Below are 17,649 nucleotides of genomic sequence, written 5' to 3'. Positions count from 1 at the left end.
ACCTGTAACCTAAGCGCTCTGTGTGAAGGATGCTGCGAGCTGCCAGCAGTCTGATGTTGTAATTTTTTTTTATTCTGACCTGTCATTAACTTACTGTGACCTCCCCCTTTATAACACGCTAATTTAAAGACAAGGCGATCAGCTTTCTCCGCTGCGTGCCGCAGTCTGAGGCATCGGAGCGCACGCACAGACTTGATCCAATTAGTTTATTGCAAAAGCACAGACCTTCTGATAGAACGAGTGTGTTCGCAGCAGTTCACCTTTTCTTGCCAGTCCAGAACTCTTCTTGTTAGAGCTACTTCACTTGTAACAGTTGACGCTTCTTTCTTGCTCTTAGTGATCAGAGTAGACTTGAAGTCTTCCCCGGTGTTAGTTTGTACGTCCCGTACGCTTCTGTCTGGTGTGCATCAGAAGGAGGTTTGATTCAGGCGAGCAGGCGAAGTGCAGTTTGCTGTTCCAAACAGTGACCGGGGCAGGGAAGAAGGTGCCAGCTGACCCCTGTCAGCCTGCGTGGGGCGTTGGAGATCGTGTCAGCCTGAGGGCTCGTCAGGCTGGCGGCGTGTCAGACCTGTCACTCAGACTCCCTGTTCTGCATGCACCAGAGATGGGGGAAGCTGGAGAAGACCAACAAGGTTTAGTAGGATGTAACGGAGCAGCTAAAGCGTCGTTAAACGAGGCCGTGAGGGCCACAGCAGCGCAGCCCCAAGTGCCAGTCGGGGATGGCGGTTCAGGAGGTTGCCGAAATGGACCTTTTGGCCGTTGGGCGTGAATGCATGTCAGCCTGTGTTTAAAGTGGGTGCCCAGTGAATGTGTCCCAAGCCTGGTTTCTTCTGGCCTGCTGGGGAAGAAGGGGTCTCTGGTACCCTGCTTATCTTCTGTGTATAAGTTGTCCGCTGTGTAATGAGTGAGGCCCTTAAATCTGCAGGATTGTGCATGGTGAATAAATGTACGTATTGGTCTCTTGGAGTCTGGGGAGCCAATAGCTGGACTCCTCACCCATGATGGCACTTGAACTGGATACCTTTGGCCAGTGAATGTACCCTTGTGCTCGGATGGGTGGGGCCCAGTGCTGGCAGGCAGCCCGGCCCCCCGGGCAGGGCTGCCTGTGTGGAGCATCAGCATGTGAAGTATTGCTGAGTACGTTCTTGCTCCAATAATCAGCTCTTGTCTCTTCCTTTTCAGCGGCGATCATGGAAGGCTCCAGATGACCGAACTGCCGTGATCAAACCCCTGCGGCGCCTCAAGCAGGAGCCAGAGGATGACCTGCCAGAAGCACCTCCCAGGTCCAAGGATAGTGACCAGTCACGGTCCAGCTCGCCCACTGCAGGTCCCAGCACGGAGGGTGCCGAGCCCAGGGACAAGAAGAAGTTCAAGATGAGGAGGAAAAGGCGGCTTCCCAATAAGGAACTGAGCAAGGAGCTCAGCAAGGAGCTTAACCAGGAGATCCAAAAAACCGAGAACAGCCTTGCCAATGAGAATCACCAACCCATCAAATCTGAACCCGAGAGCGAGAACGAGGAACCTAAGCGTGCTTTGAACAACAGCGAGAGACTCCATAGGTTCAGCAAAGGGTTAAACGGGACTCCCCGGGAGCTGAGGCACCAGCTCATCCCCAGCCTGCGAAGCACACCTCGGGGAATAACCCGGCCACCACCTTCGCTCTCTCCTCCCAAATGCATTCAGATGGAACGGCACGTTATCCGGCCGCCTCCCATCAGCCCCCCTCCGGACTCGCTCCCCCTGGATGACGGGGCAGCCCACGTGATGCAGAGGGAAGTCTGGATGGCTGTCTTTAGCTACCTCAGTCATAGAGACTTGTGCATCTGTATGAGAGTTTGCAAGACCTGGAACAGATGGTAAGGAGGGCGGGAAACTGAGCTAGGTCTGCTTGTAGAGGGATGGACTCGAACAGGAAGTGGGTGACGGAGGCACTGATGACTCCTAGAAGAGGTGTGCGGGTTGTCACTGAAGCTCTGCTGAGCCCGAGGAGAAGGGGTGACCAGCAGTGCCCGGAGAAGTAGCCTGTCTTCTGGTGCTTTCTCAGAAACGGCGGTTCCCAGTATTTCTGCTGGGGATCGTGTGTGTGTGTGTGTGTGTGTCTGTCGGCCTCGGCGTCAGCCTGGCAGGGCTGTAGCGTCCCAGAGCAGCCTGTTCTGTAGTTGGACACCACAATGTTCTTGCCTGCTGGAACAGCCAGTCTAGGTCATGCTAAGGCTTGGTGTCATCCTGCCCCCAGGACTTGCTGACTGCTAATGCAGTCGTTTGTTCAGTTCAGCTATTAAGTATCTATTGAGATACAGGGAAGATCTCCCTGTGCCCTCCGTGTTCTCCTCAGAAGGTCCATGCTGATTGTTTCCCTGTAGAGGGTACATGGAGAGCGATCCTGTTCGCGGTGTTCTGTACCAGCAGAGCTGCCGGAGGAACCCTTTGTTAGCTGTGTTTGCTCACACCGTGTCTGTGCGGTCCTCGGGGTACCGGGGTGCAAGCAGTGACTCAGTTGGTGGCCGCAGGGCAGCGGGAAGCATTACTGGGCAGACTTACACGTTTCACTGAACGTGCAGTAAAGTCTTGTGGTGGCTGTCAGCTCGGGTTCAGCTGTAACGTGCACACAGATGGGCAAACTGTAACAGAGACGCTCTTCTAGCGCAGTCTAGTAACAAACTGGGTAAATGACAGAAAGGTTGAGAGGTTGATAATTCGGTGCCGGAAGATGCGTGTGGAGTGTCTCCTCCATGGGCTTCTTGGTGTCACAGAAAGCTGGTAAATGCCTTTTCCACTGAAGTGCAGTATTTTCTAATGTAAAAGGGAGAAAATGCAGAATCTTGCACATGCGTTAGGACTTCTTGCTTGTTGCCCTTGGAGAGCATTAAAAACGCATAAACCACATAGACAGGAATAACACAGAAGCACAGAACAGGAGGGGAGGGATCTGTTTCACAAAATTCACTGGTTTTAAGAAAAAAAAGCGCAAGGGAAATTGGGACAGTAATACTTAAACCCAGTCATTATATGCAAAAGGTAGGCAAGAAGGATGTGGCTTGTCTTCAGGCTAGAAAATGGATTTTAGTAGGGGCTGTGATGACTTAAAGTGGGATCTGAAGTTGGTGACACTTGTAATTCTGTGGAAATAATTCTGTGCTGTATTGCAAGATGTATTTGAAGGAGAAATTTCAAACCTACGTGACACTGTGGTGTTGTGCTTTATCCTAGCATCATTCAGCCTTATTTTTGCTATTTTCAGTTAAATGCTGTAGTTTTCCCTACTGTTTAATGATGCCTTTTCAGGTCTTGCAGAAATCAAAACAAGTGCCAAATTAAGTGCTGTTGGCTTTTTTTCTTTTTGGGTAGGTGCTGTGACAAAAGATTATGGACCAAAATAGATTTAAACCATTGTAAATCCATCACTCCACTTATGCTTAGTGGCATTATTAGGAGACAGCCTGTAACCCTTGATCTTAGCTGGACTAATATATCTAAAAAGCAGCTGAGTTGGCTTATCAACAGACTGCCAGGTAAGTGATGTTTTTTGACCACTTCACTACTTTAGCAGAGCGGTTTGTATCTGAACTGCAGTCTCTGAGGAATGTCTGCGGGGATCTGGGTGTCCCAGGAGAGGAGCAGATACGTGGGAATGAAGCATCAGCGAGTTAAACTGGGCCCCAAATCAGTTGGGTTGTGACTATTGACACGCTCGGTGCACTGACTTCCAGCGGGTCTCTGTCAACAGGTGAACGCCGCTGCAGGAAGTGCCCGTGCGGACCTGATCAGTGGGAGGGGGTGGTGGGGTCTGCTGTCACCTGCAGTAACGAAGTTCCAGCTGGTGGGAGAGATGGAGGGGTGGGCAGGAGGAGGCTTAGGGTGTCCTCGCGTGCCCTGGAGGGCTGGGATTGTTCAAGAGAGCGGCACTGGGGTAGCACACTGCCCAGCCTGTGCGGGGTAGCAGCAGAGATCGCCGTGGATGTCTCTCTGGGCAGGCCACATGCTCCAACTTCTTCTGTATCTGCAGGTCTTCGAGACCTGCTGTTGTCAGGGTGCTCATGGATAGCAGTGTCGGCACTTTGTAGTTCCAGTTGTCCTTTACTCCGAACTCTGGACGTGCAGTGGGCAGAAGGACTGAAAGACGCACAAATGAGAGACCTCTTATCACCACCCACAGATAACCGGCCAGGTAACAGGCGGGAGGAGCACTCGGGAGACCTGTCCCAGCCGTTCTGTGGCATGTTCTGCTGCTAGTCCCCCTTGGAGGAAACGGGCAGAAACCCCCACAGCTAGCGCCGGCGGGGCTCTGGGCTTTGCTGACGCACGAGGTGTTAAGAGTAGTGACTTGCAACACCTCTTTGCTGGAAGCCACTGGGTAACGAGTGATGTTCTCTGGCTGCTGAACAGTCATCTGAGCCACTGTGCTGGTTTTCTGTCTGACTTTCTTCTCTTCAGGCTGCAACGGGTGTACTTTAGAGAGTATGGAAACACTTTCTTCCAGTTCAGGGAAGGAGCAGTTCTGTGGGTCATGCCCCATTCGCCCGGATATCAGCTCAGGTGAAATTTTGAGCAAATCAGATCTGCTTTCTGGCATGCACTGCACAGCCTACTGCTTATTCCCGACTTGTAATTCCGCTGGGCCCCTGCAGTTACTTTCATCCCTTTTTTTGTTTTGAAATCAGGAGGTGGCTTTGTCCACATGCCTGTTCCAAAAATAGACAAGTGTTCCTGCTGATGTCCCCTCCAAAGCTCCAGACAGGCAAAAGCGTCTGAAGTTGACGTAGGGCAGCAGTGTGTGTGTCCCAGTGCATTTCATATAGATCTGCAGCTGTTGGCGACACTGGGGGAGGCCTGGGGGAGTCACCTGCCGCCTCCACTTTCCAGGTCAGATCGACAACCGGAGTAAACTACGGAACATCATTGAGCTGCGCTTGGCCGGCCTGGATATTACAGACGCTTCCTTGCGGCTGATCATAAGGCACATGCCTCTGCTCTCCAAACTCAATCTTAGTTACTGTAATCACGTGACAGATCAGTCTATTAACCTGCTGACCGCGGTCGGAACCACCACGCGGGATTCATTAACAGAAATTAATTTATCAGGTGAGCAACACGAGCACAGGGGCCGGGGGAGGGTGGGAGTTGCCCAGTGGCATTAGGTGTCTGTGAAACACCAGTGGCGGTGGGTTTACCCAGCTCTGCCCCTGGGTGAGTTCCCGCCCTCCCAGGACTCCCCCATTTAAGCAGCTGGACATGTAATGACCCCAGCCCTTCCCCAGGCCCTCCGCCAGCCCCCAGCCCTCCCGCCTCCCACTTGGGGGCCGCATTTTGTACCTCGCTCGTCCTCCCCGGGGGATTTTCCAGCATCCTTGGGCGTGCTTTGCTTTGAGCCGTTACCTGAGAGAGTTGGGGGGGATCAGGGAAGGGCGGTGGGGCTGGCTGGGGCACGTCGCTGTTGGCCCAGCACGGGAGGAGCCAAAAGGACCCACGGCGGTGGGGATAAACCCTCCTGGTGCTGGAGAACAAACCCAGACCTGCTGTTAAATTTCTCCCCGTTCTGTTTTGTTGGGTTTTTCCCCGGCAGACTGCAATAAGGTTACTGACCAGTGCCTGTCTTACTTCAAACGTTGCGGAAACATCTGCCAGATCGACCTGAGGTACTGCAAGCAAGTGACGAAGGAAGGCTGCGAGCAGTTCATCGCAGAGATGTCAGTGAGTGTTCAGTTTGGGCAAGTGGAAGAAAAACTTCTGCAGAAACTGAGTTAGTCAAAGGACACGTGTAAATACTGGGGTGGGGGGAGGGGAAGGGACTAAGAACATGTAGGGATTTTATTTTCAATTGGGAACTTGGAATATTGGAAACTACCACAATTGGATTTTACAACTCTTGTCGAGAACAACATGAAACTACCCGTGTTAAGGATTTCAACTTGTGCCACTAATTCAGTCTACCTGGGACGTCCTGCACTGGCTCTTATGCAAATTCATAAGGCGACTGTTACTGATGAGAATTGTTCACACCCGGAGGACGACTGATCTCCAAGAAATACTGTTATTTAAAGTACCACAGCATGTGCTTGGTAGTGTAAATTTGATTTCTGCTTTTCATTTCTTGAAACAAACAAACAAACAAAAAGTTGGTGTCATTAAAGTGGACCACGCACTGCATTTCTGCCTTCTTAACACGTTTTGTTTTGTTACATCTACATTATGCAGAACTATTTTTGTACAAAAATTGTTTAAAAATTATTTATGCAATGTTTGAATGCATTACCAGTGTTTCGGTTTTGATTGCCAATTTTTATCTTTACTTATGGTAGGCGAGAACTTAACCTATACTTCGTAGACAGTATCTATCTACAAATGTGCCCAGGTCAGGAAAAGTAGGTTAATACTTTCAACTTAAAGCATGTTTTAATGGAAGTTTATATCCTGCTTTGTATACTTCAGGAGTGACATAAGCATGTTGTGGAAATAAGGTGTAAATTATAGTTGAAGTAAAACACTTTTATCTGTATAGAAATCACCTTTTTCTCAAAATTTTAAAAAAAAAAATTCCAATTTCAGCTTTTGCACATAGGAGGGTTTCACTCTGTAGCATGAGCTCTTGTACTCAATATAAAATTAATTTATACAGTGAGTCCAGCCGTAGAATAAATGGTCAAACGTAGTCTCTCTTTCTTTGAAGTGTGAGTTGAGTTCTCATTTAAGGTTTATAACATGGTTATTTCCTGATTGTAAAATTCTGCATTCATAAGTGCCATTGTTGTACGGTGTTGTTTTCGTAGACCTTCCTGATGCGGTTTTACCTTTGTTGAATTTGTATAAACAATTGTACAAAAACAGGTGTTGGCTCTGTGGGTTTCTGTTCCAACGGGGCGGGGGGGTGAGGTGGGGGGAAGGTGGGGGTGGGTGGAGCAGCTGCAGGGAGCCCCAGGGGGCTGGATTGGGGTTGGAAGGTGGAGCAGGTGCTGGTTTCCAGCCTTGGCCCAAGCCAGGAGGCCCAGCAGGAGCTGCTCTTTGTGTCACACTACAGCTAGGACTGTCACACTCCATTCTTGCTGAGGAGGGAATAAAATACAGGTACAGGCCTTCCTCCAGCTGGCCTCTGCCTGTGTTGGTCTCAAGGACTGCTGCCCTCTCAAGAAGATGGTTAAGGCTTGAGCTGAGTAACCCAACAGCCCTCCCCCAGCTGGGGAAGAGAAGAGACAGAGGCAGAGGAAGCCCATCACAAATCTTTATTGAGCGTGTGTGGCTGATGACCAGCACGGAAGTAACATACAGGGTTGGGGGTTTGGCATTGGCTTACCCACTGCCCAGAGACTCTGGGAATTCAGTACCATTAAAAAGTTACTTCTAAAAAATAAAGCCGTTGAGAGGTTTGCTCCCTTCTGAAAAATAACCAGCAGCGTCTCTAAGCTGTGTGTCTTACTGTGAGGAGGAGCTATTTTCTCAAGCCAGCTTAATTTTGCACATAAAGGACAAGAGCAGGTGTGACAGCGTAGCAGAGGTGGGAGCGCTCAGGTACCGCGTGTCTCCATCTCTGTTACCGCACTAGCAGGTGGGGAATGCAAAGGAGAAGCTGTAGCTTTGTGATCAGCCCCACTGAGAGGAAAACCACCCCGAGCCCCCAAAATAAGGGCTGTTCTTGCTCCGCTCTGCCCCAGGCCGACGGTCACACACACCCCACCATGACCCTTAGAATTCTTGCGCCAAGAGTCTGCTTACCCCTGCTGATGGCACAAAACCAGGCCAAGGGCTGATGGCAACAGGGGCCACCCAGCAGGCAAGGGGAGGCATGGTTAATGGCGACCCGGCCTTGGTTAAAAGTCAGTGACTAAACAAAGCCCACATCTCCCTTCTCCTTACCGCCCCCCCGGGTTCTGGGCAGCAACACCATACATTCCACGGTTAGCAGCAGTAGGTTCATGACCCTGATTAGTATTCACAGTAACATCAGGCTGTCGGCACATGGCGTACAATCATCACGCTAAAGGTAATAGTTACAATAGGCATGAGTGGATTAAGGACCACACTAACATGGTTTGCTATAACCTCTTTATAAAAAAATAGTTTATTCCTAAACTAAGAAACACTTGGTAATCAGTATTTGGACACCACACGGCAGAGCCCTGCAAACCGGCTGCGCCCTGCGCCGCAGCTTGTGGCACAGTTAGAGCGTGGCCAAGACATACCTGTGTAACGAGGGACATTCGGAACGAAGCAGTCGGCGTAGACCAGCCTGCTCAAGGGCTTCTGTGCAGGTCCGTGCTGCCTACAGCCATGGTTTATCCTGCCTACGCTGCTGCGGGGCCAGCGTCAGCGCAGTTACATTCTATAGTCACATAAAAGCTGAATATTTGCCTGCTAGAGCCACGGCGTCTAATGCACTAGCCAACGTAACGCGCTAACGTGGGTGAGCAAAGTGCTGGCCGACCACTTGCCAAGCGCCAACTGCGGTCATTAGAGGTGATATTCTTCAGAAGAGAGCAAGAACTGCTGTAAACAGTTTGACTCGAACAGTTTGCGGGTTTGTAAGGGCAGGCAGGCAGCGCCACCACCGTATGCAGAGGCACCGCCTCGCACTGCCCGCCCCCGGGACTCGGTATGCTGTAGAAAAAGGTCTCACCAACTTCTAGATCCTGATGGTCAAAACGCTGCATTTATGGAGCACTTGCTCCAGAGCTGACACACGCCCCAAGGTTCGGCACTCCTGCCCACAGCAGGCCTGGAAGGGCGACTAAAAGCCGGTTTTGGTCTCGGTTTAGGATTTGAAGACATGCACGGCGCGGACGACGTACTGCCGGCAGATGGGGCACTCGCTCATCCTCTTGCCGCACTTGGTGCAGGTGACCATGTGGCCACACTCCAGCAGGACACAGTCGATGACAGCGTCCATGCAGATCCGACACAGGTTATCGTCGTTGTCATTCAGCTGCATCTTCTCACCCTCTGAAAACCAACAGAGAGGGAGGTCACGCACTCAGGGCCTGGAAAACCAGTTAAGTTCCAGCCCAGGCAACCAGTGAAATGACAGCTAACGCAGGGTGATGGGGTGCTGCTCCCTCTTCACTACAGCTTTTCTAACCCGCAGCTAAGAATTAATCCATATTCCTTCAAAAAAAGCAAAGAAACAAGAACTAGAAAGCCCCTGAGTGAGCATCCAACATGTGGCTTCATTCTTTAACCTGAGAGACCATTTTCAACTCAGAATATAACGATGACTCTGAAAAAGGGTGTTGGTTTTCCACCCTGAGCTTCCTTCGTTTGGCAAAACACTCTCCTCAGAAGATCAAACACAGTAATAATAAAGCAGACTAAGAAGTGGCAGCCTTAAGGAAGCTGTAAAGGCGGCAGAACTGAACAAAACCTGTCAAGTTTCACTGCAAATAGACACCATCCCCATTAATAACTGAATGTGCCATCAGACTGTGTTGGGGAAAAAGTACATCCCAAGTTTCAAGCTCAACATCAGACAGGTTTTCAGTTCCAGTCTGTGACCAAATTGAGGGTCCCCCTTAAGCCATGGTCTGGCATTCACTAACAGCCCCCACCTTCACAATCCTTCTCCACCCCAATTAGCTGATTATTCCTCCCTGCCCCCCATTATCACGGTCCCTGCAGTGCATGTGCTGGCACCATCTGGCTGGGCAGTGGCCCAGGGCTAGTCAGTTTTCCAGTCACCCCAGTCCCCTGTTCTGTGCGGCCTGACTGGGTGCAGGAATGACGCGCCAGGCAGGCATTTTTCAAGCTGGTAACACCACCAAAGCGTCGCTCCCCAGGTGGCACTTTGCAAACAGGACGTGCTACAGCCACGCGAGCGAAAGGCTCCAACGGCCGAGCGGAACGGAGGGCAGACAGCTGCGAGTGACCGAGCTGCAGCCACGGAACCACCTGATCACGAAACCACGGACCGAACCCAAACCGCTTGATCTTGGACTTCTGCCACTGCAGCTTTTAATTCTGCGCTGCAGACAGAGACCTGAACTGCCCTGGTCTGCGGGCAGCTACCGAGCAGCGCTCTCGCTAGTTCCTTGTGAAACCTAAGAAAGGACGTGGAGGCGCCAAGTTTCACGTTCCCTGAGGAACCAGTTCTCCATTGTGCAATTTTACCTTCCCCGTGAAAGCTGAGGTCTCCACGCTCTGGAGAAGCGTGAAAAAAAAAAAAAACAACAGCATGATCCTGGAAAGCTTCATTTCCTCACTAGAACCACGTTCAACTACACTAGATGCACCTTGAATTGTTAAAACGCACTTTCCAGTGGTTCCAGCTGAGCAGACCAAGTCAGACACTGAGTCCTTCTGTTGGCAGAACCAGCTACTGGAAACCAGAAAATAAGCAGTCTTAAGCAAGTGAGAATTAAATGTAAACCTACGTGTCTTGTGGTTTTCCTCACTCTCTCTGTATAGCCTGCTCACTTTTTCCACAAGTTCCCATTTTTCACAGCATCCCGAGTAGTTGACAAAATTACACGCAAGTATTTCCTTCAGCTGCCGAACACTCAACCCTTCAATGTCTTCCAGACTGGAAATGTCGGACAAAGATGCCCTCACTCGCTTTCTGGACAATCCAGGGGTCTGAAACACATCAATTGTACATTTTTAACTGTCCTGGTCAGTTCAGAGCACCAGATCTGGTGCTACATTAAGCTGCAGCAGCTCAGCTACAGTTTTAAAAGCAAACAGGTACAGACACGCATCGCTGGACACAGCCAGCCCTGAAAGAACTCGAGCGCTACTGAATGTCGACCCATCTAAACACTTGATGGGGTCACATGCCAAAAATTTAGTCTTTGGATTGTTCATAGCTCACCTGCTCTTCCGCGCTTTCTTCTTCTTCATTATTTATAGAAGATGTTTCTGTTTGTCCCTGCGTACAAAATGAGACTAATCAGCATAAAACCACATTGGCCCTTAGAAAACATGTTCCTTTGACCTGAACGGATCGCAGACAACAATGACATTGTGACATTTCAGTTGCTACTGGTCATCATTGACTACAGTCACCTCTACCACCTCAGCCAGCACTCCCAGCTAGAAATCTTCTGTTCTCAGGCGAGAGATACAAAAGACATTTTTCCTGCCGCCCCGCACTGAACCAATGGGCATCTCACTTTAAAGCAATGCACATCTATTTAAAAAAGCTGCCCTATGCCATAAAACACATTAATTATTGTACCCGTAAAGGTGTTCCAGTTCCGGTGCTTCCCCTTCTGTTTGCGAGCTCTCCTTGAGACGACACCGACACAGACATTGAAAACGGATGAGTAAAAAACCCCGAGGTCTGTGAGTGGGAGGAACGCAAGCTACTAGCGTCCATCTCCTCCTCCGAAGCCAACCCATGATGGCACAGCACGAGATCCACCAAGTCTTCCTTCTCTCGGCAGGTGTCTGTGGGTATGTTTCGGAGAACCAGATACTGACGCAGATCCTTTACTTTCAATCTCATTAACTGAGGGCGCTGAAAGGCTGTTTCTTGCAGCAAGTGACAGGTGGAACATCTTCTGAGATTCTCTTGTAAGACCGAACAAACTGAGCAAAAATCCTTCTTGCAGTCACAACACACGTGCTGAGGAGAGAGAGAACACGCCCGTTCAGCTGCATGGCACAGGAAACAGACCCAGGCCCCGCCCTTTCCTTCCCCAGGCTACGTAACTGACTATCGGTCCTCCCATTGTCACTTCTGACCTACATCGTTTTCGGGATTTAAGTCTAGAAAACTGCCTCGTCAAACCATTCTGCAGGTGCCTGTGGCAGCCCATGGCTTTTGTGGTGCTGCTGTAAGCTGGCTGGAGGTTTCAGTGAAAAAACATGAATAAACAAATGACTGAAGTAGTCGTGTTGTGATTTAGACAACAAAAGAAACTGAAAGCCAGTCCATTTCATGGTACATTAAAACACTTTGGAATACACTATGTCACTGCTCTTTTCACGTACGTAATCCTCAAACTTGAAGGAACATACTTCTTCCTCAACTGATCGAAACAATTCAAAGTAGGCCTTAAACAAGACAAACCACATGGCAGGTAACTACTCCCAAATGCCCAGATGTCATTTCCAAATAGAGTTTTGCTCAAAAGACTCACTAGAATACACAAAAGCTACAACAGGCAAGCCTTCCAGCAGCGATTTTAAACGGTCATCTCATCTGCTGCGAACAAATCCAAACTCTTCCTTTTCAGGATTTTAGTAAATTAGTATTAGCTTCAGAAAACGTCCCTACACCATGCTTAACAAGGCGTTCGCCATGCGAACCACAGGACGCACAGGAAGGGGAAAACTGAACGCACCAACTGAGGAAAGATGCTTCGTGTTTATTTAAACTATCTGTCATTGAGTGGACAAAACAATGACTCAGGGCAGTCACCATACACAGAAAGGATGTTAACAATCGCCATTTGATTTATCTGCATTGACCCACCACCCTTCCAAATGCAGAAAGAGGCTGTTGGGAGTGCAACAGCATTTAACGGAACTGAACCTGGTTAGGAAACACACGGAATGACTCGAGTTCTCCACAGAACGAAGCCGTGATAACGATGTCAAGCGTTCTCAGTTTTTCCAACACCCAGTTTGTTCATTCTAGCACTCAATCACTGCGTCTGGCATCACCTTCAAAACCTGATGTGGTTTAACGTTTAAGATTCTGAAGCTAAAACACATCTTACAAATTAGAACCCACTAAGTTTTAGGTCAGACCAGATCCAATATGTCACTGATTAATAAACACCAGACTTTTTAACTTCTAATCCTGTCTGACATTAATTTCCTGTGACCCCAGAGTGAGGCGCTTCCTCCCTCCTTAGCTATCTGCCCCAGGTTTCCTCATCTGAGGAAAATACACTTTCCTCTCCCAGTACACCTACAAATTAGTTCATATGAGTAAAAATACTATGTAACAGGAAACATACTCACTTTTTTCCTAAAAACTGAAAAGGAAAGTCCACAGGCTTTGCAAACGATGTTAGCACCCGCCGCGGCTGGAGATGGATACGCCGAGAAGTTGGTGTTTGGTGCAAATCTGAAGGGGCCAGCACCGCCCCCGAAGCCAGCCTGCTGGCCACGGACCGCTCCAGTGCCCATCACTTCATTCAGCAACCCACAGCAGGAAGCCCACATGGAAGTAGCTCCCGCCTGAAAAGATTCCCAAAGCAAAACCAAGGAAATTAGTGTCTGAAAGCCCACATCAGATGTGACTTGCCACCAAAGAGCTACTTCACTCCGTCTGTCATCACCCCAAGAGCACGTGGTGGGAATTCCCGGAGCACCGGGAACGTGGGTCACGAACGTCTGGAACAGCCCCATACCTCCACCTCCCAGCTGCAAACCGAAGCAGGTAAGATTCGCTTCCAAGAGGCTCCCGCCAGCACAAGGAGCTTGCTTTCACCACTCCTTTTCTAGCAGGGTTCCGCACAAAAAGGGGGAGGAATTTGAGGAGAGTGGAGGAAAGAAGGAAGAGACTACCAGGCAGTCCCAGGTAAGGGGCACAACCTGAAAGGACGACGGGCAGCAACACAACTTCTCATACCCAGTGCAGAGCTGTCTGCTGCAGGACCTCGTCCAAAACTAACCCAGCTCTTACATGACTCACAGTAAAACTCTCTCTAAAAAAAAACATCTCTGGGTTTTCAAACTTGAAAGTAACAAACCAAACTTCATTAAAAATTTAGTTATGGTCTAGTTTCTCCGAGGGGGAAATGTTTTTCAAGACCTCCCTGAACCTGCTGTTTCGTTGTCTTACCAAATGTTCAACAAAAATTTAAATGAACTTATTCTGTATTGACTGCACTTCAGTTTTGAGCCACACAATCTTAAAATGCTACAAAAAATTCTAGATATATAAATAAATTGCTGCTTTTTATCCTTGAAATCCTTTAGCACTGGAGATTCTCTACCAAAAGTGCATATTCCACTCAAAGGTGGAATCTGGACTCCAAGTTGTTCAGGTCACATGTTTAATCACTGTCATGGGGATCATTGAAACCTACTAAAAAAACAAAACCACAAACGGAATCAGATCAGGTTCTTTCTGAAAGGAAGCTGAGTGGTACAACTTCCTTTAAATGTAGCGTTTTTCATAGTTTTTTTCTTAACTGTGCTGGTTAGAGCTGTTCTGTTTTCCATTCCAGAGCAGCATCTTTTTTTTTTCCAAAGCATGAAGACATAAAATAATTGCTTTGGAAACTTGTAGTTCTCGCTGTAAAACCTAAACCAACCAGAACATGCACTTCAGCTCAGTAATGATGGTGCTTTAACTCCTGTAGCAATTTCTACATTAAATTGCACATTTCCCCCGAGCCGAGCGCAGCCCTGTCACGTTTGTGGGAACTTAACGCAGCAGCTGGGGATACACCAGACCGCCCACTTCCAAATCACAGAGCACAAAAGGTAAGAGAAGTCTTCACTCTGGTTCACTGAGAAGCTGTGAGGAACAGTGCCACAGGACCAGACACGTTCTGCACCACCACCTTAAGTATGGAACGTCAAAAGCATCTCTCCAACCCCCACAAACCCAGTGGCTCGCTTTACCGCTGGAAGCTGACACTGGAAGTGTTGCAATACAGTGAAATACAGAACACGGTCACTTTGCTTCCAAGCTGCACAACACCTAACACTGTATGCAGCAGTAACATCAAATACACACGAACCATCAAATTCACTGGTCTAATTTTACAGGTATTTCAAGGGCAAAATTCATCCCAGGCCTAACAAGCAAACCCCACGCTGCGGGAGCCCCACGCACAGGAGATGATCTCCCTAAGCTTCCTGCGAAGGGACTCGAAGGGGGATGAACTCCAGTGGCCCTGCCCTGACCTCCAGCCGAGACACAGGGAGTCCCAGCACGTGGCCGCGCTCACTGACGCACCGTGCGCCTGAAGCCTGCCCGATGGGTCAGATTCGGTGACAACAGTTCAGCTACCATCACAGTGAGACTTGTTTTATACTCGTCAATAACAGACTGGAAACAGATCAATATTCTTCTTTCCTATACAAAACAAGTTATGCATAACTGTCCTATCTCACGAGGCAAGAGCAATTAACTCTTCAGAAGTTCGTTCTGAAAACCAACGACTTCATCCAAGAGAGCTCCAAGTTTTAAAACTTGGGACTTTTGAAAAATATTTTTTCTTGTCTTAAGAGAAAGTTGTCAGTTGCAGAAACACTAATTCTCCAGGTATTCTTAAAAACTGATGAGCTAGCTTTATATTTAAAAGATTTAAAAACAGGCACATAGAAATAACAGAAAAATAAAACAACGAACCCAATGGGTCTGTCAGAATTCAACTTGCTTCACTATACGACAGTGGTCTTTTCAGAGGGTCACAGCAGCAGCAGGACACAGAGCAAAAGGACGTGACACAGTTGCTACCATAACCCTTGCCTGGTAGTATAACACCTGCTTCTTGGACTTATTTTATTCAAGAGCCTGTGACAACCACTCAGACATCACTGTCCACACTAAATAACGCTATACTCAGGAAATTTTTGTTACTCATTTTGGATACACGAACATTGTTAGTATCAAACACAAAATCTCTTTACACTTAGTGCCAAGCATTCAGTCACTTTAAGGCCAAAGGTAAAGCAACGTGGGCATCGTTAACTTTCTCCTTAACCCAAGTCAGCTGCAGATTCTTTCCATGCACTAAAGTCATTAACTGATAATTGAATTACAATGTCTAGGCTCTTTGCATTATTCTGCAAAAGCAATGAGAACATGCTGAAAAGCACCAGGACAGGACACAAAGGAGACACCCGAAAACAAGAACTCCCTCCCTTGAGAATTAATTAAAGTTTTGCCAATTTCTGCACCAAAAGCCTTTCCAGCTACATCAGTCACCACTTCCATATTCTCTCCTCACAAACTGCCATCAGCTATCTTCTCTCTCCTATAGGGGCAAAATACTGAATTTGAACTTCCCTGCTCTTATTTTTGGCTTTAAGGGCGTTTAGTAACCTGATGAGAGCATCACCCCAGAAAGACACCCACCCCAAGAAGCTTGGAGGCTGTATGCTACTCCTTACACATCTGTGCAAGTGGGATGTGCTATCAAAGCCGGCAGACCAAGAGGCAGCAGCAGAAATAATTTATTTTTTTTTTTAGCCGAAATTTCGTCTTTACAGCCACCCTAAGATGAAGCAAAGCTTTTTCAGGGATCGAGCACCCGTCGGAACCCGCCGAACCGGGAGATCCCCCCTCCCCACAACCCTCAGCCCTGACCTGAGAGCACAACAGGTAACTTCGGAAGCGTCTTTATGGAACGAACCCCGCGGCCGGCCGGAGCGGGCCCTCCCCGGCAGCCCCTGCCGTGCCCCCCGCACACCGGCCCGGCGAGGAACGGCTCCCAACCGCCGCCCCCCCTCACGGGCCCAGCCCCAACCCCCACGCACCGCGCCGAGCCCGGCTCCGTCCCGTTCGGAGCCCTGCCAGCCCTTCAGCCGCCGCCGGCGGGGATCGACCGCGGACGGTGTGTGGAGACGTGGGGGCCGGGGCTCGCCTCAGGCGGCGGCACCAGGCCCTGCCCGGTGCTGAGTCAGTGGAGGGCACCGGCGCTCCTCGGCAAGGCGGCCGCCGGTCCGGACGTCCCTCGGTAACGGGACAGGCCCGGGGAAGGACAGCGGTCGCGGCCAGGCCGGGCGGCCTGAGGCGAGGAGGGAGGGGCGGCACGGCCCGCCCCACTGGGGTGCCGGCCCCGTCACGCGCTGGTTCGCCCCCCTCCTCCCACTGAGGGGAAAGACGCTCTCCCGGCCGGAGGAACACGCCCTTCCCTCCCCTTCACCTTCATGGCCGCCACACCACCACGGCCACTCGCGCTCCAGCGCCGTCCAGCCGCCGCCTCAACCGGGCGCCGCCCGCCGCGGCGACCCCCGGGCACCGACCCCCCAGCGAGCGGGCCCCCGCCCTGCGCGGCGGGCCTCCTCACGGAGGGCGGGCCTTCCCGCCGCGCCGCACGCCATTGGTTACCCAGCCGCCGACAGCGAGCGGGCGGAGCCAATGGGAGGAGAGGAAGCGCCTGGGTGTTAGCGAGGCCAGGCGCGGAGCGGGGGGTGGCGCGAAAACACCCCTCAAACAGGGAAATAAGCGGCCCGTGACAGCTCTAAGTGCGTAAATAGTGATGTCACTGGAGCAAGAGAGAACTTTTACCTCACGGTTTTGGGTTGGGCCGGGTTTACCCTCTGTGTTTCCGCGGGTGTGCGGCGGGGCCGGGCGCTGCGGGTGCCCCGCGGGTGGAGCGGCCGTTCCCGCCGGGCGGGCGTCGCTGTGGGGCGGCGGGGCCTGCGGGAGAAAGGCCGAAGGGCTGATTATTTCACCGAACCCTTTACTGGTAGTCTTTAAATACCAGGTGATGATTGAAAAATCCGGTTTCAGCCGACTTCTAGGGCCCACTGTCATTTCCTCTATGCGGTGAATGAGATACGTTCAAAAAATAATAATCACAGGTTGTAAGAACAGAAAGCTTTTAACTAGAAGGTTATCTTAAAAAAAAGAACCCAACACAAACCCAACCAAGTGTTCAGGAAAGCTTTACACGCAGCCAGGAACAAAGGAGGCCTTTGCCAAAGAGAGGAACAGACAGAAGTGGCTGAAAATAAATTTTGACCACAAATCAAATTTACTTGTACAAAAGGTTGCATGCAATCTGCAGTAGTTTCTGCAGGCTAGAACTA

At 50.0% G+C, this 17,649-nt stretch overlaps 2 protein-coding genes across 5 annotated transcripts in view; one reads left to right on the top strand and one right to left on the bottom strand.

The window, feature by feature from the left end:
• KDM2B (lysine demethylase 2B) overlaps positions 1–6,824 on the top strand; it is a 119,078-nt gene extending 112,254 nt beyond the window's left edge. For 2 of the 4 annotated variants that reach the window (XM_086474396.1, XM_086474397.1), the window contains 6 exons: positions 1,183–1,856; positions 3,349–3,512; positions 4,007–4,168; positions 4,435–4,536; positions 4,864–5,082; positions 5,564–6,824. In XM_086474396.1, coding sequence (XP_086330522.1) covers positions 1,183–1,856; positions 3,349–3,512; positions 4,007–4,168; positions 4,435–4,536; positions 4,864–5,082; positions 5,564–5,745 — 1,503 coding nt within the window. In that variant the 3' untranslated portion in view covers positions 5,746–6,824. The remainder of the gene's footprint in view (positions 1–1,182; positions 1,857–3,348; positions 3,513–4,006; positions 4,169–4,434; positions 4,537–4,863; positions 5,083–5,563) is intronic. The other 2 variants (XM_086474399.1, XM_086474400.1) reach the window with 1 other exon arrangement.
• Positions 6,825–7,201: 377 nt separating this feature from the next.
• On the bottom strand, positions 7,202–16,771 carry RNF34 (ring finger protein 34). Its single transcript, XM_086474164.1, has 6 exons — positions 16,761–16,771; positions 12,895–13,113; positions 11,159–11,548; positions 10,793–10,849; positions 10,356–10,557; positions 7,202–8,931 (listed from the first exon to the last, which is right to left on the bottom strand). The coding sequence occupies exons 1-6, from the start codon at positions 16,764–16,766 to the stop codon at positions 8,744–8,746; spliced, it is 1,062 nt and encodes a 353-aa protein (XP_086330290.1). The 5' UTR covers positions 16,767–16,771; the 3' UTR covers positions 7,202–8,743.
• Between the last annotated feature and the right edge of the window lie 878 nt (positions 16,772–17,649).

Source organism: Leptosomus discolor, chromosome 16 (genome assembly GCF_034619465.1).
Source record: "Leptosomus discolor isolate bLepDis1 chromosome 16, bLepDis1.hap2, whole genome shotgun sequence".
NCBI classification, from domain to species: domain Eukaryota; kingdom Metazoa; phylum Chordata; class Aves; order Leptosomiformes; family Leptosomidae; genus Leptosomus; species Leptosomus discolor.
The sequence above is the reverse complement of the archived record's forward strand: the minus strand, read 5'-3'. Positions and strand labels throughout refer to the sequence as shown.